Source organism: Mus pahari, chromosome 4 (genome assembly GCF_900095145.1).
Source record: "Mus pahari chromosome 4, PAHARI_EIJ_v1.1, whole genome shotgun sequence".
NCBI classification, from domain to species: Eukaryota; Metazoa; Chordata; class Mammalia; order Rodentia; family Muridae; genus Mus; species Mus pahari.
The window spans coordinates 48,168,404-48,188,023 of NC_034593.1; the positions used below are offsets into that span (position 1 = coordinate 48,168,404).

Here is a 19,620-nt window from a genome sequence, read left to right on the forward strand (position 1 = left end):
GAGAGAGAGAGAGAGAGAGAGAGAGAGAGAGAGAGAGAGAGAGAGAGATTGAGATTCTTAAATCTGATTTCTTCTTGTTTCTTCTTTGAGCACTATTAACACACCTCAGCCAACTTCCCCTGAAAGACTACTGAGCACCAAGCCCACCTCTCAGGGCTCCCAGACATCCAAACATCACACCGACGATCTGCAGCTAGAGCAAGAGGCAAATCATTGTGAGCTGCTGCGAAGCAACCCCATAGCCCCACACCTGGGATTAAAACAAATACATATTCAGTTCTAGGATTCTCAGTAGTGAGCTACAGGGAATCTAGTTTGGTTTTATTTTAATTGATTTTAGGACCCAAGAAAACAATTTTTTTAAAGATTAATTTATTTTATGTATATGAGTACACTGTAGCTGTCCTCAGACACACCAGAAAGAGGGCATCAGATCCCATTACAGATAGTTGTGAGCCACCATGTGGTTGCTGGGAATTGAACTCAGGTTCTCTGGAAGAGCAGTCAGGATTCTTAACCACTGAGCCTTCTCTCCAGCCCAAGAGAACAATTCTTTATCTGAAGAAGACATGTTACTTAAATTTCAAAGAGAATTTATGAGATATATTTGAATATGTAACTGAATATCCACAAATGTTACCAAGATCCACCTGAAGTTCTGAACTGGCATGGAATCACTCAGCCAAGGGCAGTCTTGCCCCTTTTTTTCACATGGCAGTGTCTGAACCTGATTTCATCACAGCAGGCTAATCAAGGTTCCTATAACTGCGACCGAACACCATGGCCAAAGTGAAGGATGGGGAGGAATAGGTTTATTTGGCTTATACTTCCAGATCAGTCTATCATTGGAAGAAGTCAGGACAGGAACTCAAACAGGGCAGGAACCTGGAGGTAGGAGCTGATGCAGAGGCCGTGGAGGGGTGCTGCTACTGACTTGCTTCCCGTGCCTTGCTCAGCTTCCTTAAAGAACCCAGGACCACCAGCCTATGGATGCCACTACCCTCCATGAACTAGGCCCTTGCTCATTGATCACTAGTTGAGACAGCTGGATTTCATGAAGACATTTATCTCTTCAGCTGAGGCTCCTTCCTCTCTGATGACTCTAGCCCTTGTCAAGTTGACATACAAAGCTAGCCAGTACAGCAGCTGAGAGTAGTTGTTACTGGTGTATTAGATAGAGTGGTCAGAGAAACTGCTAAATAACCACAGGATACAGCCCCATCAAGAGGAAAATAATCTGTCCCTAAACCTCAGTCAGGCCAAGGTTCAGAAGCCCTGGCCTAGAGGGCTGAACTGCAGAGAAGAGTAAAGACTAATTTGAAGTAAAGATGTCTGTTGCGTTCAGTGGGGTCTTCTTAGGGTACAGACCAGCAACAGTCTCCTGTGAAAAAGTTGGGCATAGGTGCAGAGAGATGGACTTTTGAAACTGTGTCACAGTGCACAGTCAATGGATTTATGTTTAAACAAAGCAGTTACCCGTTCCCAGATTCAGATAAGGTAATTTTGCTCCCAGATTCAGATAAGGTAATTTTGCTCCCAGATTCAGATAAGGTAATTTTGCTAGACATGAGCCGTCTGTAGTCCTCTTCATGCTACTTTGTCCTGGTTCTTAAGGAAGCCAACTTGAAAGTCATTAACAACAATTGGAACACACTGATCAGAGGTGTGGAAAACAGTTTCTGGGGCACAGCTGAAAGATTCCTTAGTGGACAAGAACTGCTTAGTGACTTGGTTATCTTAAGGAAGAAGTCTCACAGGTCTCATGACTGAGGGCAGGGGCGGGGCCATGGAGAGTTTCTCCCAAGTCTAGTAACAGCGTTGTGTAGTCATAGCTCTGAGAACACTGGATCCTTGAAACTGGAGGAACTGGAATTGGGCACCAGAAACATGCCTTGGCTGCCAGATCTCAGCTGTGGAGTTGCTTTGGCTCTGCCAGCAGTTTGTCTTCATTTATTTAATTTGGCTTTTGACTGGTTATATACCTTGTTTTGGGTCCTAAATAAGAAGTAGAATTGCACCCCAAGTTTAGTACGTCATCACTCCAATATTTGCAGCACTGTTCTGATGAGTTAAGGCATATCTACTGAACCTACTCATCCTAAAAAACAAAACAACAAAATAGACACTAACAACACAGCTATCCATTAGACATTAGGTAAACTTCCCTGGACTATAAAGATCATTATTAATATGTTTAGGACCTGAGAGTAAGGTTATCTTCAATAGGCAGATTTTCTAATACATACTAAATCATTAACCACTGGGCTTTTGTTTTGTCTTGTCCCTGGCACCACTTATACTCTACAAAACGTTGTGGTTACCTTTATTCTAATCTACCTGAATGGCTTTTGAGATAGAGGATAAAATCCAATCATTAAAAAAAAGGATTTGACAGTACTTGCCAGGCTTGCCAGGAGCCAGCCCGGGCGCTCAGTCTTCACATGTATCTCCTGTGTCAGAAAGGGCTGGTGTTGGTGTGTCTGAGTTTTGCTTGTTTCCAGACCGGTCCCTCGTTTCTTTATGGTAGACAGTGTTCTAAGGCTGGGATGGTTACATTTCAGTTGCTACAGGGGTGTAATAGATGAGAAATGAATGTATTTAGGAATTCTGATTTAGACAGCCAGGATATGAGCTTAAGTCTGAGTGTTGGGACAAACTGACCTTCCCATTGGTACCACAGTATCATTTGCACAATTAGTGACACACAATGTTCTGCTCTGCGTCTGACACACTAGGTTCTCTGGGCATTAGCATTGCAAACCCTAATTAATCACTCTGCATCCCTGACAAAGTGTGTGCTCAGGTGCAAGCTTCACTTTCTAGTTGTCAATACTGGGAAACTTACGTGGCCTGGCTATGGCTCAGTTTTTGTGATAAAAGGACTATGATTCAACCTTTTCCCAGTGGAAATGACCTGATTGTTCATGGGGATGAGTGGATGTATGTGGCATATGTATACGGTGGGACACCATGCACCACAGAAGCAACTGGGGGTCATTCTGTTGAGGGAAATCACCTGACACAGTCAAGGACCACAGGCTCTAAAGGCTGAGAGAGCAGTGATGGTTACTGAGGCCAAGATGTGTTGGCGAAGTAGATGGGGAAGATAAAGGATCAATCGGTGGATAAGTTAGTTAGGAGTGACCAGCTGTACTTTTGGGTTTTCACTATGAAGAAATAATGGGTACCTGAAGAGATAATATGTTTAATTTGCTTTAAACGTTCTGATATATGTACATTCATCAAAACATTACTGGTTGTCCTGTTAATGTATATATTTTATAGTTTTATTTTTCCATTTAAAAGTAAAAATTGCTAGTCAGTTTGATGGAATGCTGTGAGGAACAATTGAATATTGTCCAATACTGTCCAATAATAATAATGTTGTGCTTTGTACAAAGGGATCTAATTAGAATAATCAGCCCCCGTTTTATACTAACCATCCTTTATATAAAGCTAGCATCATCATTATGTCAAGCTCAGGCCCCTTAAGTATAAGACTATTGTCAGTGGAGCATTTGCAACAGTTTTTAATGCAGGAAGATCAGGATAGAAGATGGTGTGTGTAAATTGGAGCTGCTGATAGTCCATCTGTAAAAACCTTGAACATTCATCAAACTGACATATTTGCTTTTCTATAACAATTTCATGGAGATCCATTTACTGATTTCTGTGTTCATCTCACTTTTCCAGGTGTGTGACTGGTTATACCCTCTAGTTCCTGATAGGTCACCAGTTCTGAAGTGCACTGTGGGAGCCTACATGTTTCCAGACACCATGTTACAAGCTGCTGGGTGCTTCGTAGGGGTTGTTCTTTCATCTGAGCTCCCAGAAGATGACAGAGAGCTGTTTGAGGATCTGTTGAGACAGATGTCTGACCTTCGGCTCCAGGTAACCTGGATCCCTGGGTAAAACAAACTTCATTCTGAGGGCCACTGCTTTCAGGGACCCACAGGAAGCTTTAAGGAGACTTTCTTCATGACATGGTGATAAGGATAGGCTGCCATTGGTTGCTCAGATAGAAGGTGCTGGAGGTAAATCTTCTGTGTAGTAGCCACTAATCTCAGCTGCTACTGACCTGCTCTGCCTGTAGTTTTCTCATGAAAACATGGGGTCAGTGATAATGTTCACCCCACGGAGCAGTGCTATGAACTGAAGTTCTCATTTGACAGCTCTCAGGTGGCCACACTCACTAGAGGATGCCTGTTTGTTTGACCCCTGTTTACAGTGAGGTTGACATAAGGTATAAAATTTTGAAGCTAATTCTGCTTTAGTAGGTTTGGACATTTTTACATATATGATGATATTTCAGGAGAGATTTTGGTGAACAGAATGAACTAATTTCTTGGAGAATAAAGGCCAAGTAAAAAGCAGTATGTGTTCATTGTGAATGGTAGCTTTTTGTCACCAGAGAAGGAAGCATTAATTAGGTAATTAGGTTCACATTTCCAAGGAGTTTTAGTCTGTACCTGCTGGTACGTACTTTTAGATCTGTGGCAAGGCAGAGGCATGACAGGGGGTCCTGGCAGAGGAACACCATTCACCTCATGTCAGCTATGAAACACAGAGAGAGAGAGAGAGAAAGAGAAAGAGGAAAGAGGAAGAGAAAAAGGAAGGAAGAGACCAGGGACTAGATTCTCTCTTCAAATGCACACCCCCTAGAGGCCCTCTCCCTTCCTTCAGTCAGGCCTGCCTTCCAGTTTCTGCCAGGGTCCTGATAGTACATTCAGTTATGTGTCTGTCAGCCCATGACTCTGGTGACTCATGCAGCCACCCTCACAGACAAATCCCCGTGAGTGACAGGACCCTTTCACTGGAGCCTGACAAAGCCTTCAGTACTGGAGCCTTTTGGAGAACACTGGATAAGCAAGCCATGGAAATCAGCCTGCAAACAAACCCTCCTGACTTAGTCCGTTTGCCCTGTCTGTGTTTTTGTCTGCCAAAAAGTTGGGCTAAATGAGTGTAATAAAGTTTCCTTGAATTTTTTAAAAAACATGAGTATTGCTAGTTACTCATAGCCAAGTTCAGCTGACAGTCATCAAGCATGGACTCTAACCAACCAGTTAGACTTGAACGGCAGAGTGGCCAGAGCAAGAACAGGCGGATATAAAGATATTACAGCTGTGTGGTCACATGTAGGTGTCTCTGTGTAAGTGTTGGGTTAATATGTAATCAGTGCTACCATAGCACATAGTTTCCATGTGGTATGGCCCTGCCTTGTGTGTCCACAGGAAGGAGGGTGTGTGAGGATTGAGGAAGGCTGAGTGGACCTGGGCACATCCCAGCTTCATTCTTACTTGCTGTATAGTTTCTTGTTGCTGCAACAAAACACCGGACAAAAGGGGCTTACGGAAGGGCTCAGAGGTGGAGAGTGTAGTCCACAGTGGGGCTGGGGTTGCGGGAGCATGGCAGCAGTATGTGAGGCAGCTGGTCATGTTACATCCCCAGTCCAGAAGCAGAGAGAGATGGATGCGGCCACTCAGATCCCTCTCCAGCCTCAGTTAATGGAGTTCGATAACACCTCATGCTTGTGCCCAGAGATTTGTCTCCCTGGAGGGTTTAAATCCTATGAGACTGGCAAGAGTAGCGACTATGCTCACTGCAGACTTAGTACAGAATACCTTTGTGCCTAGCTCTGTGGGCCTTCACTGTCAGGCCCAGGAAAGAAACTAAATAGACTCCAGGGTTGCAGGATGCTGCTCTATTTAATTTTACTCTTTGGCTCTGTTTTATTTTTGTCTCTGTGCTGTTCCAAAATGTCAGTTGTAAACTAGAAGTATTGGCCCTGATTTTTACATTGAAGCGTTTGCTCACTCGGCAGAGTGTGCAACCCCATGGTGCCTGTGGCATTAAATGGAAACACTTAGTGTCTGCCTTCTAACTGCAGTTTTGCATGCTTCCCTCCTTCATTGCCTTTGAACACATTCTCATCTTGCTTTATCTTCTCAGATTTATTATTGCATTATTGATTTAAAGCTAGCTTACATGAACAACTGCTGGTGATCATCTTTTATACCTTTCCTTTGAACTCACTGTCAGCTATATGTTTAACCCAAAGAACTCTCAAGAGCTTTAAGGTTTGGTAAGGAAGTGAACAGTAAGTTAGATATAAGAAAGCAGGGTCTCGGGTTGTGGCTTCAAGAGCAAAACACCTGCTCTGCAGTGCTGATAACTGGATGGCAGATCCCAGAACCTGCTAAAAGCCTCACCCAGTAGCAGCAGCATCTGTAAGCCCAGCACACACAGCCTTGTTGGACCTGGGAGGCAGAGGTAGCAAAATCTCCATGAATCCAAAGTATGCCTGGCCAAAGAGAAGCCATGAGATCCTTTCAAATAATGGTAGTTTAAAGGTGAGGACCAACACCCAAGACTGAGACTGTCCTGTGACTGTCATATGTATTCTATGACATCAGCACATATGGCTACACACACACACACACACACACACACACACACTGCACAGTTATCTGTGCAGTCAGGCACACTGGCATCTGAACATGTGTGTCATGAGTCCATGGAGTGGTATATCTGGAGGAATGTCCTGCAAAGGCTGGCTGAGCTAAGCTTAGTCCTTTATGCTCTAGGCCAACTGGAATAGAGAAGAAGATGAATTCCAAATCCCTGGGAGATCAAGTCACCCCTCTGAACCACCGAAGGAAGCTTCTGGCACTGATGTCAGGCAGTCAAGTTCTTCGGGTTCTTCAATAGACCAAGGCAGCAAGGATGCCCGCCATAAAGGAAAGCGTGGGAAAAAGGCAAGTTAAGGACACAGTGGGATGTGTGCCCCAGTCTGATGGCCACACATAGCTAGAATGTGTCACAAGCAGATCACAGCCACAACTAGGCTCACCACACAGCTGTGCTCAACTGCTTTGAGAGAGACCTTGTGTTTGGGGATAGACTTTATTTTCACATAAGGACCATATACTTTTTTATGCTTCTTCTGATTGTTGGCTGAGAGCTTGCTCTGGGTCTATACTTCTTCCTCCAATAAATAATTAATGAAAAATGGATTGTCTCAAGCTGCGAAGAAGGAAAAGTCCCTCTACCTTTGTCCCTGTGGAACATTCTCTCCTTGTTGTTATCTCCAATTACATTTTATCATCTATATTATATATCATATACATGAAAACCTGAGTCCTAATATTCCCCAATATTTCCAGGACTGAGCACACCTATGGCCAGGCAGCACTGAACCCCATGCAGTCAGGGGGCTCCATATTCACTTCCTCATGGACCAGCAAGAGTGGGCAGTCAGGGTTTTGTTTTCTATCTAGCATACTGTTGCTTACATTCGTTTGTTTGTGGGTGAGGCTAGGTGCTCTGTGCTGTCTGTTCCTCTGCTCCACCCACTTTCACCACTGGGCTGTTAGTCCTTCTCTTCTCAGCCTCCAGGGTTATACATTAGAGACATTGGCCCTAGCCGTGCAGATGTTCTCCCAGGCTGCCTCTGGAGTTACTGGCAGGAAGCTTTTCTCCCGTAGAGAAGAGCTTGCTCTTCTTAGCATGTGAATCTGTTCTCTTATCTCTATATTTTAAGTCGTATTCTTTGGTTGGGAACCTAAAACCTTTGATTTTTTTTTTCAAGTTATAACACTTTGAGGTCTGTGTTCTTAGAAAGGATGAATGTGGCTTTGAGTTTGGGTGTTGGCCAAAATCCTGGCAGTTGTCTAGTGAAGAACTTCTGTTTCCTTTTAAGTGGACTGGTGGGTCATTGTGTATCTGGATATTCAGGTTTCAAATATTTTTCTTCTATCAAAGGCGGTCTACTGACATACATCCTTCTTTACTGGATAAGGCCTTTCATCTGTTAATCTGACAGTACTCTATCCATGCAACTTTGAGGGGTAAATCTGTGACATGGGTCTGAAGCTGGGAGAGAATAGTGGGAGCTTGATTTTGATCCAGTGGGTGTAGTGCTGGAGTTACATTTCTACTCATAGCCCAGCAGAAGAGCAGATCCTTTTCAGTTTTTTTTTGTTTTGTTTTGTTTTTAAGTTTTTCGAGACAGGGTTTCTCTGTGTAGCCCTGGCTGTCCTGGAACTCACTCTGTAGACTGGCCTCGAACTCAGAAATCCACCTGCCTCTGCCTCCCAAGTGCTGGGATTAAAGGCATGCGCCACCACGCCCGGCTCCTTTTCAGTTTTGCCGCAATTCTGTTTCTGCATTTTTTAATTGACAGGGTGAATTTTTTTTCACTAACCTCAGCTAGTGTTTGTTGACATTTTATCATGCGATGCTTTCAATTTCTTTCCTTTGTACTTCACTAACCTTTACATGCTTAAACATATTTACTGTTTAGACCAAAGAGTCAAGTGAAGAAGTTAATCTGAGCCAGATTGTGCCCTGTGAGCCAAGTTCAGAAGAAAAATCGAAAGAATTGCCTGAATGGAGCGAGAAAGTGGCCCACAACATTCTGTCAGGTATCCCAGAGCTGTTTGTTAACAGTGCAGACCTCAATCCAGTGACAGTACTGCTTATAGATTTCTGTTTTAAATACCTGATTTAGAAATACTGACTTGGGGGAGGACCGGGCTTCTGAGAAGGCCGCATATGCTGTGTAAATGTCTGCTCTTCTAGGGTTCCTCAGCTATCAGAGAACTGGAAGCATAAATCATGATTCTGTCCTACGCATTCTCATCCCTTCTCTCCCTCCCTCCAATGCTGTGTTCTGGCCTTTGTGTTCTCTAAGATCCCCAAGTTGAAGTGTCAACTCCAAAGTCACAAAATTAGAAGAAGGTGGGGTCATTGAGCAGCAACTGGGTTGTGAGGGAGGAGCTTTTGTGAACAAGACTAGTTTTTCATTGAAGGGCCCAGGAGGCCGCCTTGCTTCTTCTGGTGTCCCATGAACCTGGAAGTGGTCCTCAGGCATTCATCTACCTACACTTGCCACAAGAAGTGAATCTCTGTTACTTATCTATAGTGCGGGAAGCATTAGCGAAGTCAAGGGTGGGCCTGTGCTCGAGTCAGCTGTGGTCCAGGCAGCTCCTGTCTCTTCCAGTGTCCTCACACTTTTGTCATTAGGTGTAGCACACTGAAAGGTCCTGAGCTCCAGGAAACTGAGCATAGGATTGAGAGAAGACCAGGATCCCTGCCCAATTAATGCTTTAGTCTAAAGCCCAAAGCAAGCCACAGTTCACCCTCTTCTTATAAAACAGGTTCTTTGTTTTCTGGCTTGAATTGACTTCCTCAGGATTTCACAAGGAAAAGTGTTGCCTAAGCTAAGGTAGAAAGGACAAGAGCGCCTCATTCCTCCTCCAGATGCTGCCTTAGTGACCCCAATTCAGATCCAACACCAGGACCTGATAATAGAAAATTGTGATCAATAGCAGATTGCTGTGCACTGTGATACAGCTCAGAGTAATGCAGAAAAACTGTTCTGGAGAGACGTGTGGCCTAAGTAAAGATAAATTTAGTTAGAAAGGTCTTTATTCGGGCCCCACAGAAGGCTCAGTGTTAAGCCACAGCCACTTGACACAGGACCTGGGTTCAGTTCCCAGCTCCTCATAGTGGCTCACAGCCACCTGTAACTTCAGTCCCAGGGGTCTTCTGCCTCCTTCTGGCCTCTACAGGTACTGCATGCAGTACACACATGTTCATGCAAAAGCTCACGCACACATAAAGTAAAAATAAACCTTTGGGTTTTTTGCTAGAGGAATATTTATTCAAGGAAGCCGTAGGTGTGCAGTTGGCATGTTCATGGCCCATTTTTGTGTTCTGCTGATGTAATTAAAGGATTTACAGATATAATTAACCCTAATCTCTGTAATTTTGAACTTCTCTCTGTTAAAGGTGCTTCCTGGGTGAGCTGGGGTTTAGTCAAAGGTGCTGAATTTACTGGCAAAGCAATTCAGAAAGGTGCTTCTAAACTCAGAGAGCGCATCCAGCCGGAGGAGAAGCCAGTGGAGGTGAGCCCAGCTGTCACCAGGGGGCTCTACATCGCAAAGCAGGCGACCGGAGGAGCCGCTAAAGTCAGTCAGCTCCTGGGTAAGTGCCTGTGCTTCCTCTTGCTGAGCTAGAAACTCATTGCTAACCCAGGCTAAATGTTTGCATAAGTAGTTCAGTCTCACAAAGGAGGAGTGAGGACTGAGGGTCCACCTCCCCACAGTTAAACTTGCAGCCCAGCCACACAGTGGTTCTGGTGTCTGTCTTCCCAGGTGACACTTTAGAATCACTAAAATTTATTTTTATATAGTTGTATAGATCTCTAGTAGATTTCCATTAAATTGACTAACACTATCTTTTTGGTACTAAGCCTTCTTTGAATTAGAAAAATAAAAGTAGATGATTCTCTTTCAAACTGAACTCTGCCTGAGTGGCAGGGTTTCTGTAGATACCACAAACAGAGCTTCAAATCACTTTAGGGCCTGCCAAGGTTTACCTAACAGGCACAGTAACACCATGCAGAAAACCAATTGTGGATGGCCACTTGAGAACGTTGTTCAGTGCAGGTGCCGAAGTCAAGGGAGCGATTTCTGAGTCTTTTCTCTATGGTTGTGTTAGTTGACGGTGTCTGCACAGTAGCGAATTGTGTTGGTAAAGAACTCGCTCCACATGTCAAGAAGCACGGAAGCAAACTGGTTCCGGAATCTCTGAAGAGGGACAAAGACGGGAAATCTGCCCTGGATGGTGCCATGGTTGTAGCAGCAAGCAGTGTTCAAGGTAACAAAAGGCCTGGGTTTATTTTGTTCTTCAATTCTTACTGTGTTTCTGGGTGAGCACAGAGCTACCCGATAAGCGCAGGCTTGCTCTTTATGTGAGACTGACTTTTGAATATGTTTACAGGATTCTCAACTGTCTGGCAAGGATTGGAATGTGCAGCTAAATGCATCGTTAACAACGTGTCTGCAGAAACTGTACAGACCGTCAGATACAAGTAAGTACAGATTCACTTTGAGAGTAAGTCTCCAGTGTCATCAGCTCAAGCCTGACAGCTGAGATCTACGTGCTTTCTTTTACTTAGGTTTCTGATAAACTTTTTTTTCCCATTCACTGTTTGCTAAATAGGGAACATTTTTAGTGTACTGACTGAACTCCTGTGGCTTTGATTTGTGCTACTAATTGTTGTAAATGTTCATTAATGCAAAGAGTATGTTTAATTTTTAATAATGTAATTATGACATAGTGTTTGCTTGAAAAAGACTTGATTGGGTTGGAGGCCCCTCTTAACATTAGCTCATCAGTGTGCCATGGCTAAGTTATGATTCCCATTGCACATTTATATTGGGCTAGAGACGGTTCTCTTCTATTGATTCATTAAGTAGACAGGACAGAAATGGATGTGTGCCGCGGAGCTGATAGTTGGTGGTGTGGTTTCAGCGTACTTTGGCTTTGAGGTCTCTGGAGAGAAGTGGCTTCAGTGTGACCCGCTGGTTGGTGTCAGACCTCATCCCCTTGGCAGGTGACCTAAAGCCTGTGTCCATCTCAGAGCCAGGTGCCTCTTTCTCAGGAGGCTCCTCAGACCTGGCTGGAAGGAGAGATTGCGGTGTGCTGGTGAGACACGGCAGGCCAGCAGGAACCACAGGAAGTCAAAGGCATTTCACTGCAGGCCCATGGAGAAGAGGAGACCCCACAGACAGTCTTCAGTCAGGGGGCCTCAGCCAGAAGGCAGCACAGGGGAGTCAGACATTCCGCAGAGGAGAGGAAAAGTCCTGTGACTTTATTAAGGTCTATGGGATTTGGGCTTTAGTGTCCGGGGTGGGGTGGGGAGGTAGGCTAGCTGCTTTAGAAAAACTGTGAAAGGGGAAGTCACTCAGGACTCTGGTGTCAGCCATTTGTTTTGTTAGTGGTCAGCAGTCGTGGAGTGGAACTGTGGGTTTTTATCAGTGTATATTGTACAAAATCGTGTTTTTTAGTAACATTTCACATGTGCATGTATTATACATTTGGTCATGTTCTCTTTCTTCCTTCTGTCTGAATTAGAGAAATCTGGATCTTAAAAAACTAAACCTGCTGAGAGCCGAGTTGTTTTCTTAGCTTAGTTAGTTTGGACCTTACTATTTATTGATGAAGAAGGACCAGCAGGGCTGTAGAGAGGCTCAGTGGATAAAGCTCTCACCTTACAAGTCTGGAGTTCAGACCCCAAACATAAGGTCACACAAGCACATTAGCAAGGGGGCAGAGATGGGTTCCAGGGCATTCGGTCCAGCAAGATGGAATTGGAGATCTCTGGGCTCAGTGAGAGACTCTGCCTCCATTAACAAAGTAGAAAGTGATCAAGGACTACGTTGGCTTTAGGCCTTCACATGCTCAGAATATGCACATGAAAAAATGTATTAATGGTGCTACTATTTGAGTTCATACTTACAAATTAGAACTGTGTTCAGGGTTTCTCATGTATTATATAAATTTAACATTTCTATCAGTTTTATAGATAAGGAAACCAAAACATTAAAAGTTAAAAACTTGTTAGAGTTTTCATCCCTAGTTGAGTGGCAGAGCTGTGATGTAAGCCAGGTCCCATGTTGCTCAGTCAGGGCAGAGCACTGTGCCCCTCTGTCCTTGAAGGGCTGTCTACACAACTTCAATGCTTTGGACTATCCTCTGCACCATTAACCTACCATAACTTAGATAGCTTTGGGCTTAGGTAGGACTAAATTTAACTTCCATCCTAAGTTGTTTTGTTTTCTCAGTGGGGGTGTGCCTTCAAATCAAAGGAACATGACAGATGAACTTGGCTGCCATTTTTAACCATAGAGCTGAAAACAGATACAAAGTGAATTATGATCACCATTTCTTAGCAGGGAAAGTGGAGGTGCTGTTCTGTGTTCTCTATGTGTAGATTGTCAGGGAGAAGACCGGTGTGATGAAGAAGGTATTTTTACAAGGTTCTGAGTGAGTTCACTCCTGTAGTGTTGTGTATTAGTGTTACTTTCTTCTGTTCTCCAAAGACACAGTGTGAATAAACAAAGCAGAGTTGCCCAGCATTGAACTTGTGACTGTAGGGTGATAGCTCTTAGCAGTGATGTAATGTATGCCAATAGAATCTTGGGAAGAGGGGAGAGGCCTCGGGGGTTAAAGATTTGGCCCGAGTATTCCGCTTTACACCTGTGCCGATAATCTGGCTCAGAAGTAGAGCCAGCAACAGCTTAGTGACAGAGTGGGAGAGTAGACGAGCCGTTCATCAGTTCCTTCATTTACTGTAGTTCTTACTTATTTAAACACGTACACTCCCTGTCCTTACGTTTTTGATGCTGTAGAAAGTGGAATGCGCGTTTGTATTCTGCTCACTTTGGTGAACTGTAGCTGTGTCCTGCCAGCCTGTGGAAAGCGCCGCTCGCCCAGAGCTCTAAGTCTGCTGACCCCATGTGCATTGGGCCTGGGAGGAAAACAGATGCCTTCCTTTGCTTATTTTTCCCCCATTTGCTTTCATGAAAAACATAAATTCTTTAGCTTCACCTATAAGGTCTTCCTAAACTAGCCACAGCCTGCCTTCTTTCAATAAATATGAGAAAAAGGTGTTTCTCCTTTAAATATTTCAGGTCACTATTTCTGAGCATCGTATTGACGGCTGACATCACTTGATTGATGTGACAGGTGTCATGCTGACACACTAACCTGTAAGATCTCCACTCGTTGTGGTGTTCTGTCTCTGTGGGTGTCAGTGAACACACTGGGCCTAGCTGAGCAATTCTGATGGAGATCACACATGGGACCCTCTCAGCTAGGATGGCTTCACAGTCACTTGCGTTGTCCTTCAGTTGTGGGGTTTGTTCATGAAGTGTAACTAAAGCTTTCATCTACTAAAAAGTAAAAATTCAAAACAGCTTTATAATCTTACCCAGATCCTTGATTTTGAGGAGTTTTAAGCAGTGCATTTTAAGTTGAAAGACAGTAAAGGACTGAATAGTTAATCATCTAAGAAGACAGAAATAGACGTCTATTAGGAAAATTGTGTGTAATGGACATTAAAGCTGATAAGTGAGGATATATTTAAAAAATAAACAGAGCAAGTGAAAGCCTTGTAAAGTATATAATTTTTCATATTATGAGGTAAAGAAATTGAGATGCAAAGACAGGGAGAGTTGGACAAAGGCTTATGGTCAGTTGCTTACACAGGAGTGTCTGATGTCATTTTCTGACTCTCAGCCTGGTGTGAGTTTTTCCCACATTGTAGCAGTTGTCTTAGTCGGCAGAACAGGCAATCAATGGAGACAAAGACATTTATTTAGCACATCAAGGACAGTGTAGCTTTTAGAAACACATTGCACACAGAAATAGCCAGTGTCTTAAGAGGCATCACACTGCTAAGGAGGCATGTTCTGGAGTGTTCTACTGAGTGGCCATTCTGAGTTGAGCATTTATATATCTAGAAGATTTCCAATTCTTGAAAACAGGACTGGAGCCAAGCTCAGCATCACCGTCGTGTGGCCCCCACAGTGCATATGTTCTAGTGTACATGTCTGTTCTCAGACTCTGCTTTAAAGCTTTACTGATTATCATTGTCAAATGAGTACAGTCACGCTCCCATGCTGAAGCTCACCACCCTGTTCTTGGGTCTGCTAAGAGTTCCCTTGGCTGCCATGTCCCTTCAAAATGCTGAGAGCTTGCAGAAAAACAGCTACAGGAAGCTTTTCTGTCATGCACCTAGTAAGAACATCCCCTTTGCAGGACGCTGCTAGGCTAAGATTGGACTGGCTATGGGTTCTGGTGCTGAGGACAGATCGGCAGCCATCCAGGGCCACAGTAAGATTACTTTGAACTTAGGGCACTGGGGTTGGAGAGACCAGGGGACTGCAAGCCTGTTGGAGTAGCTGGCAATGAGTTCCTTAAGGCAAAAGCGATCTGTGTTGGTGTTAATGCCCAGGATTGGCGCTCTGTGCCAAGCCTGTCAGCCCGAGCCTGACGCCGCAGGATGGAAGAAGAGAACTGACTGCTGCAAGTACTCCTCTGACCCAGTCACGTTCACGGCATGTGCGCACACACACGCGCGCGCACACACACACACACACACACACACACACACACACACACACACACAAGTAAATGTAATCAATGCAGAGTTCACGAAGCCCTGTGAGATTCCCTGTGGAGGGAACTTGAGCTTTGGCTTTGGCTGTTGTCTGTTGCCCAGGCAGGCTGTGCAGATCAGAAAAGCTCTAAAAGCCTGTCACCAGGGCAGGGTAACAGTGTGGAGGTGCACTGTGATGTCCTTGTATAGTTATGATTCACTGTCAGAGACACAATGTTAAAGACTTACTACCATTATCAATAATAAGTACTTTTGTATGCTTTTATAATTTTCATGTATTTTGCTATGTATATTATTGACATATATTAATTGTGCACAGCAGTAAATTTCATTATGACATTTCCATGCTTGCACATAACACATCCCTATATTGCTCTTCCGGCCTGGCTTCTCCCCTTCCATGTCTTTGATAGACTCTTTTTTTTCATTCTCAGATCCATGTGTAAGAGAGGTGGTTCAGCAGTGGTCTCTGTGAGACTGGCTTCTCTCTCTGAACATGGTCCTCTCTGGTTCTGCCTACTCCCTTCTGACAGCATCATTTCACAAAAGCTGGCTTGTGTTTACAGCTCATTAGCTTTCTTTTTCCAGTCAGTCTTCTTTCTCCGTTCATCCAGTGGTGATCATTTGTCTACTGCAAAATGTGGTGGTGAGCATGGGTGTTCGGGTGTCTGTGCAGCGACTGTTCACACTGAGGGAAGGATTGGAGACAGGTTACTGCATGTAATCCCAGCAGTGGAAGGCAAGAGGGCTGAGCGTGTTCTCAGTCATGGCTACACAGGAAGGACGGCTGGGGACGGGAGGAAAGTGAAGAGACAGGGAAGGGAGATAATGCCACAAGTGATTGTATCATTCATTCATAAATACTGTCTGGATGCCAGACTCTCAGAAGTAGGGTACATTTATGAACAAAGGCAAATTTCCCTCTGCAGTGGGCTTTATAGGTTAGTGAGATAAACAAAGATGTAAGCCATTGTCACTAACACATTTAATGGTCTATAGGGAATGGTAAGCTGTGGAGGAAGAAAGAGCAGTTGAAACAGAATTGGCTCTCCCCAGTGAAGTGGGTCCGTGGGCCAAAACCATCTAAACAGGTTAGACACTAAGAAGGTCGCAGAGACTGCTCAAGGCAGCGAGGCAGCCATGGAGGTCCACACAGAGGCCAGACAGAGCAGAGGGCCAGGGCTTCTGTGTACTTCATGGGTTTACAGACAGCAAGATGGCCAGTGAGCTGGCAGTGGCATGGGTGCCAGGAGAATCTCAGTGTCTCTGCTAAAAGACCGAACAGATGCTCGTGGGTTAGGCGCACTGGTGATGCTGGAAGTTCTGTGTCCTGCAGTCACCTCAAGAAACAGAGATTTAGACAAATGAGTCACAATGTTTGTTTTAATTTATAGTTTTTTCATCATTTTATTATTCCTCTAGCTAGTCTTTAATCTTCACACACAGTTTTTGCTAACAGGGAGAATGCAGCTTTATAGCTGTGGATTTTTATTCTTTCCTGTGTCTTCAGTTATTAACTAAATTGAAATCTAGGCTTCAGTTTTGCTTTCAAGAAATGGCACAGACAGCCGGGCGTGGTGGCGCACGCCTTTAATAGAGCACTCGGGAGGCAGAGGCAGGCGGATTTCTGAGTTCGAGGCCAGCCTGGTCTACAGAGGGAGTTCCAGGACAGCCAGAGCTACACAGAGAAACCCTGTCTCTAAAAAAACCAAAAAAACAAAAAAACAAAAAAGAAATGGCACAGACATCATATAACTTATCCACTATTGATTTCAGAAGAATATTCTCTAGATATATTGTGTGTTCTAATATCATTGTTACACTTTCACCTTTTTTTAAAGGTATGGGCACAATGCAGGAGAAGCTACACATAATGCAGTGGATTCGGCTATCAATGTTGGGGTCACTGCCTACAATATTGACAACATCGGCATCAAAGCCATGGTGAAGAAAACTGCCAAGCAGACGGGACACACTCTTCTGGAGGACTATCAGATCGTTGAGCGCCCTCAGAGGGAGAGTCAGGGAGGAGCCACAAGCACAGAAGGGAGAAGAGACGTAGGAAAGCAGGCAGAGGAAGAGAAGCCAGAGGCAAGAAAGACAGACAAGTAATGAGAGGCCCTGGAGTCACCTGCACCAAAGCCTTAGCAGACGGAGGGTGTGGAGCAGCTGGAGTTTCTCCAGAGAAGAACAGCATCTTTTGTCTGTTCATTCATACAAAGTGACTGTCGGAAGTTTGGGGCATGTATCCACTTACAAGGAAAATAATCAGTATTCTTACATCTGGCTTCTAACGTAGCAGTTTGTAGTCTCAGTAAGTTTATTTTCCCTTAAATGTGGCTAAAATATTTTTGCAGTTAAAATAAAGCTTATAATATATATGTGGTTTAAGCCTAATGTCAATCTATTTTTATATGTGCTAGCCTTCAGAAAGCAAAGGAGGAAGCTGTGCACATGATTTCACAGCCACCTGAGTTCTGGTGATACCGGGAAATGACTTAATGTCGACGCCTTTCTTTTGCACTAATTGTGGCCTCTTTTGAGATGCCCGACAGGATTTTCAGCAGATAAGCTAAACAAAACTGTGATCTTAAAGTTTGTTCTCAGATAATGCTTTAGAAATCTTTCTCAAACAGGGACGAGCTTGGTCATGAAAGTGCCTTGACGCTCTGTAATGTTTCTCTTACTTGCTAGCTCTCCTGCCTACTAGGAAACCAAAATGGCCTTGTGATTTAAACAGAAGAAATGCTTCTTTAAGTCTTTATGGTTGAGGCTAGGACATTTTTTGATAGAATGAATTTTTATTAATTTTTTGAGAATTTTGTACATGCATAAATGCATTTTGATTGTATTTTCCCACATTCCCCAACTCCTCCCAGGTCCACACCATCTTCTTCGTCCCAACCTCAAGTTCTTTTGTGTATTTGTTTTAAATAGTCAAGTTTGTACTGCCCATATGCTCATGGGTGTGGGGACCATCCACTGCATGTTGGTTCATCCTCCAGGGACCATGCTCCTCAAGAAAACTGACATCTTATTTTCCAGAAGCCATCAATTGTCATAGCCCCTCAGCTAGGCTGGGGGCTTGTGAGACCCTGCCCACTGCAAGCTGGGATGTTGACTGGTTTGATCCTGTGGAAGTGGCCTCAGCTGCCATGTGTGTAAGGGTCCTGTCGTACCCAGATGTCAGTTTATCCATGCCTCCTAGATTTCTGACTCTTAGTCATTTCACTCCTCTTCCTCCATGTTCCCTGAGCTTTATGGAGGAGTGTGGTATAGACTAAGGAATTTTGGGGTATTATTAGTATTCTATTAAAATTTGAATTGTTACTGGCATTAAGAAATCACTTTTCCATATCTGCTTCTTTAAGTTTTTCCTAAATTTCTAGAAAGTAAAATGCAAACATTGCACTTACTAAGTGTAATATATCTCCACTCAGTCATTACAATTTATACTAACAGCCAGGAAGTGATGGGGGAGCCTGTCTGTACCACAGTGAAGAATATGGAACACTTTGGTAGGGAGCCCCAACTTCTGCAGAACACAGGACAGACATTTGCCCATTTTCTTTTAAGTTACAAATGTGTAATTAAATACTCCATGGTATTTTATTTCTATTATTTTTAAAAGGTTGATATTGGTTTATATAGTTTTGGCCTATTGTAATCATTTCTGAACCTGTAGTTGGCTAGCTGATGATTTTCATTTGAAACTGGTTAATGAATGTGCTTTGAGAATAAAATGGTTTTTGAATTGCTGAGTCTCAGATGTATTTACTGGACTTATATTTCAGGAATACAGAACTAATGTTTTTCTTTTTTCCTTATAGCCTAAGGACTATGTACTAGTTGTTGGCATGGATTGGCATGTAGCATCCAGTCAATCTCTGCTTTGTTCAGGTTTAAGAAAGAGATGGCAAATATAGAGCCTTAGTTGAAACAGTCTCTTTAGACCTGGTATCTGCAAGCATGTTCCGTTGACTAATCCCACTGGCCACTTGTTTCCAAAAATAAATTCTCATTGGGACAGTTACACTCACTGTTTATGCATTTGCTGTGGCTGCTTTTGGTCAATGCACTATTACATAAGAAAGCAGCTTCTCTAAGAATATAGGGCCCCCAGACTAATAAGAGGAAATATTGACCTCTTTACAGAAAAGAGTACTGACCCTGTCTTAGACTAAAGAAGGTGACTCTTCCATCGCCATAGAGTTGGAGCCAACCGCACTTCAGACTTGTGAATATGCTCACCAAACATAACCATTCAAGGTCTTTAAGGAGCCCCATTTAGCAGGCATAGTTAAGTTGCTGGCCATTCGAGAGAAACTTTGCATCTTGTATTTATTCCCCTTGAGGTTGTGGACTCAAAGGATGGAGCCTAAAGTCTCAACTTTCTTACTACGTGCTTAATTACAGCAACTAGCCCCATCTTCTAACTCATCTTTGTAACATTAAACTCCTCAGGTATGCTTAAAGGGGAATTATGAATTATGAATGATCAAAGATATTCTGTGAATCTTCAAGTGCTTTTGGAGCTTTGTCAGGAACCAGGTTCTAAGACTGAGTATCTATTTCTTTATTATTGATTTTATTTCTGTGTGTATGCATGTCTTCCTGTGTACCATGTTTGTAGAGTATCTGTGAAGACC

General features: G+C 43.6%; 1 protein-coding gene across 6 annotated transcripts in view; it reads left to right on the forward strand.

The window, feature by feature from the left end:
• Positions 1-18,744, forward strand: part of Spart (spartin) — a 24,821-nt gene extending 6,077 nt beyond the window's left edge. For 4 of the 6 annotated variants that reach the window (XM_021195533.2, XM_029537911.1, XM_021195534.2 and 1 more), the window contains 7 exons: positions 3,694-3,891; positions 6,585-6,755; positions 8,303-8,423; positions 9,793-9,987; positions 10,504-10,662; positions 10,786-10,876; positions 16,813-18,744. In XM_021195533.2, the coding sequence (XP_021051192.1) occupies positions 3,694-3,891; positions 6,585-6,755; positions 8,303-8,423; positions 9,793-9,987; positions 10,504-10,662; positions 10,786-10,876; positions 16,813-17,083 (1,206 nt within the window). In that variant the 3' untranslated portion in view covers positions 17,084-18,744. The remainder of the gene's footprint in view (positions 1-3,693; positions 3,892-6,584; positions 6,756-8,302; positions 8,424-9,792; positions 9,988-10,503; positions 10,663-10,785; positions 10,877-16,812) is intronic. The other 2 variants (XM_029537913.1, XM_021195535.1) reach the window with 2 other exon arrangements.
• Positions 18,745-19,620: the final 876 nt, after the last annotated feature.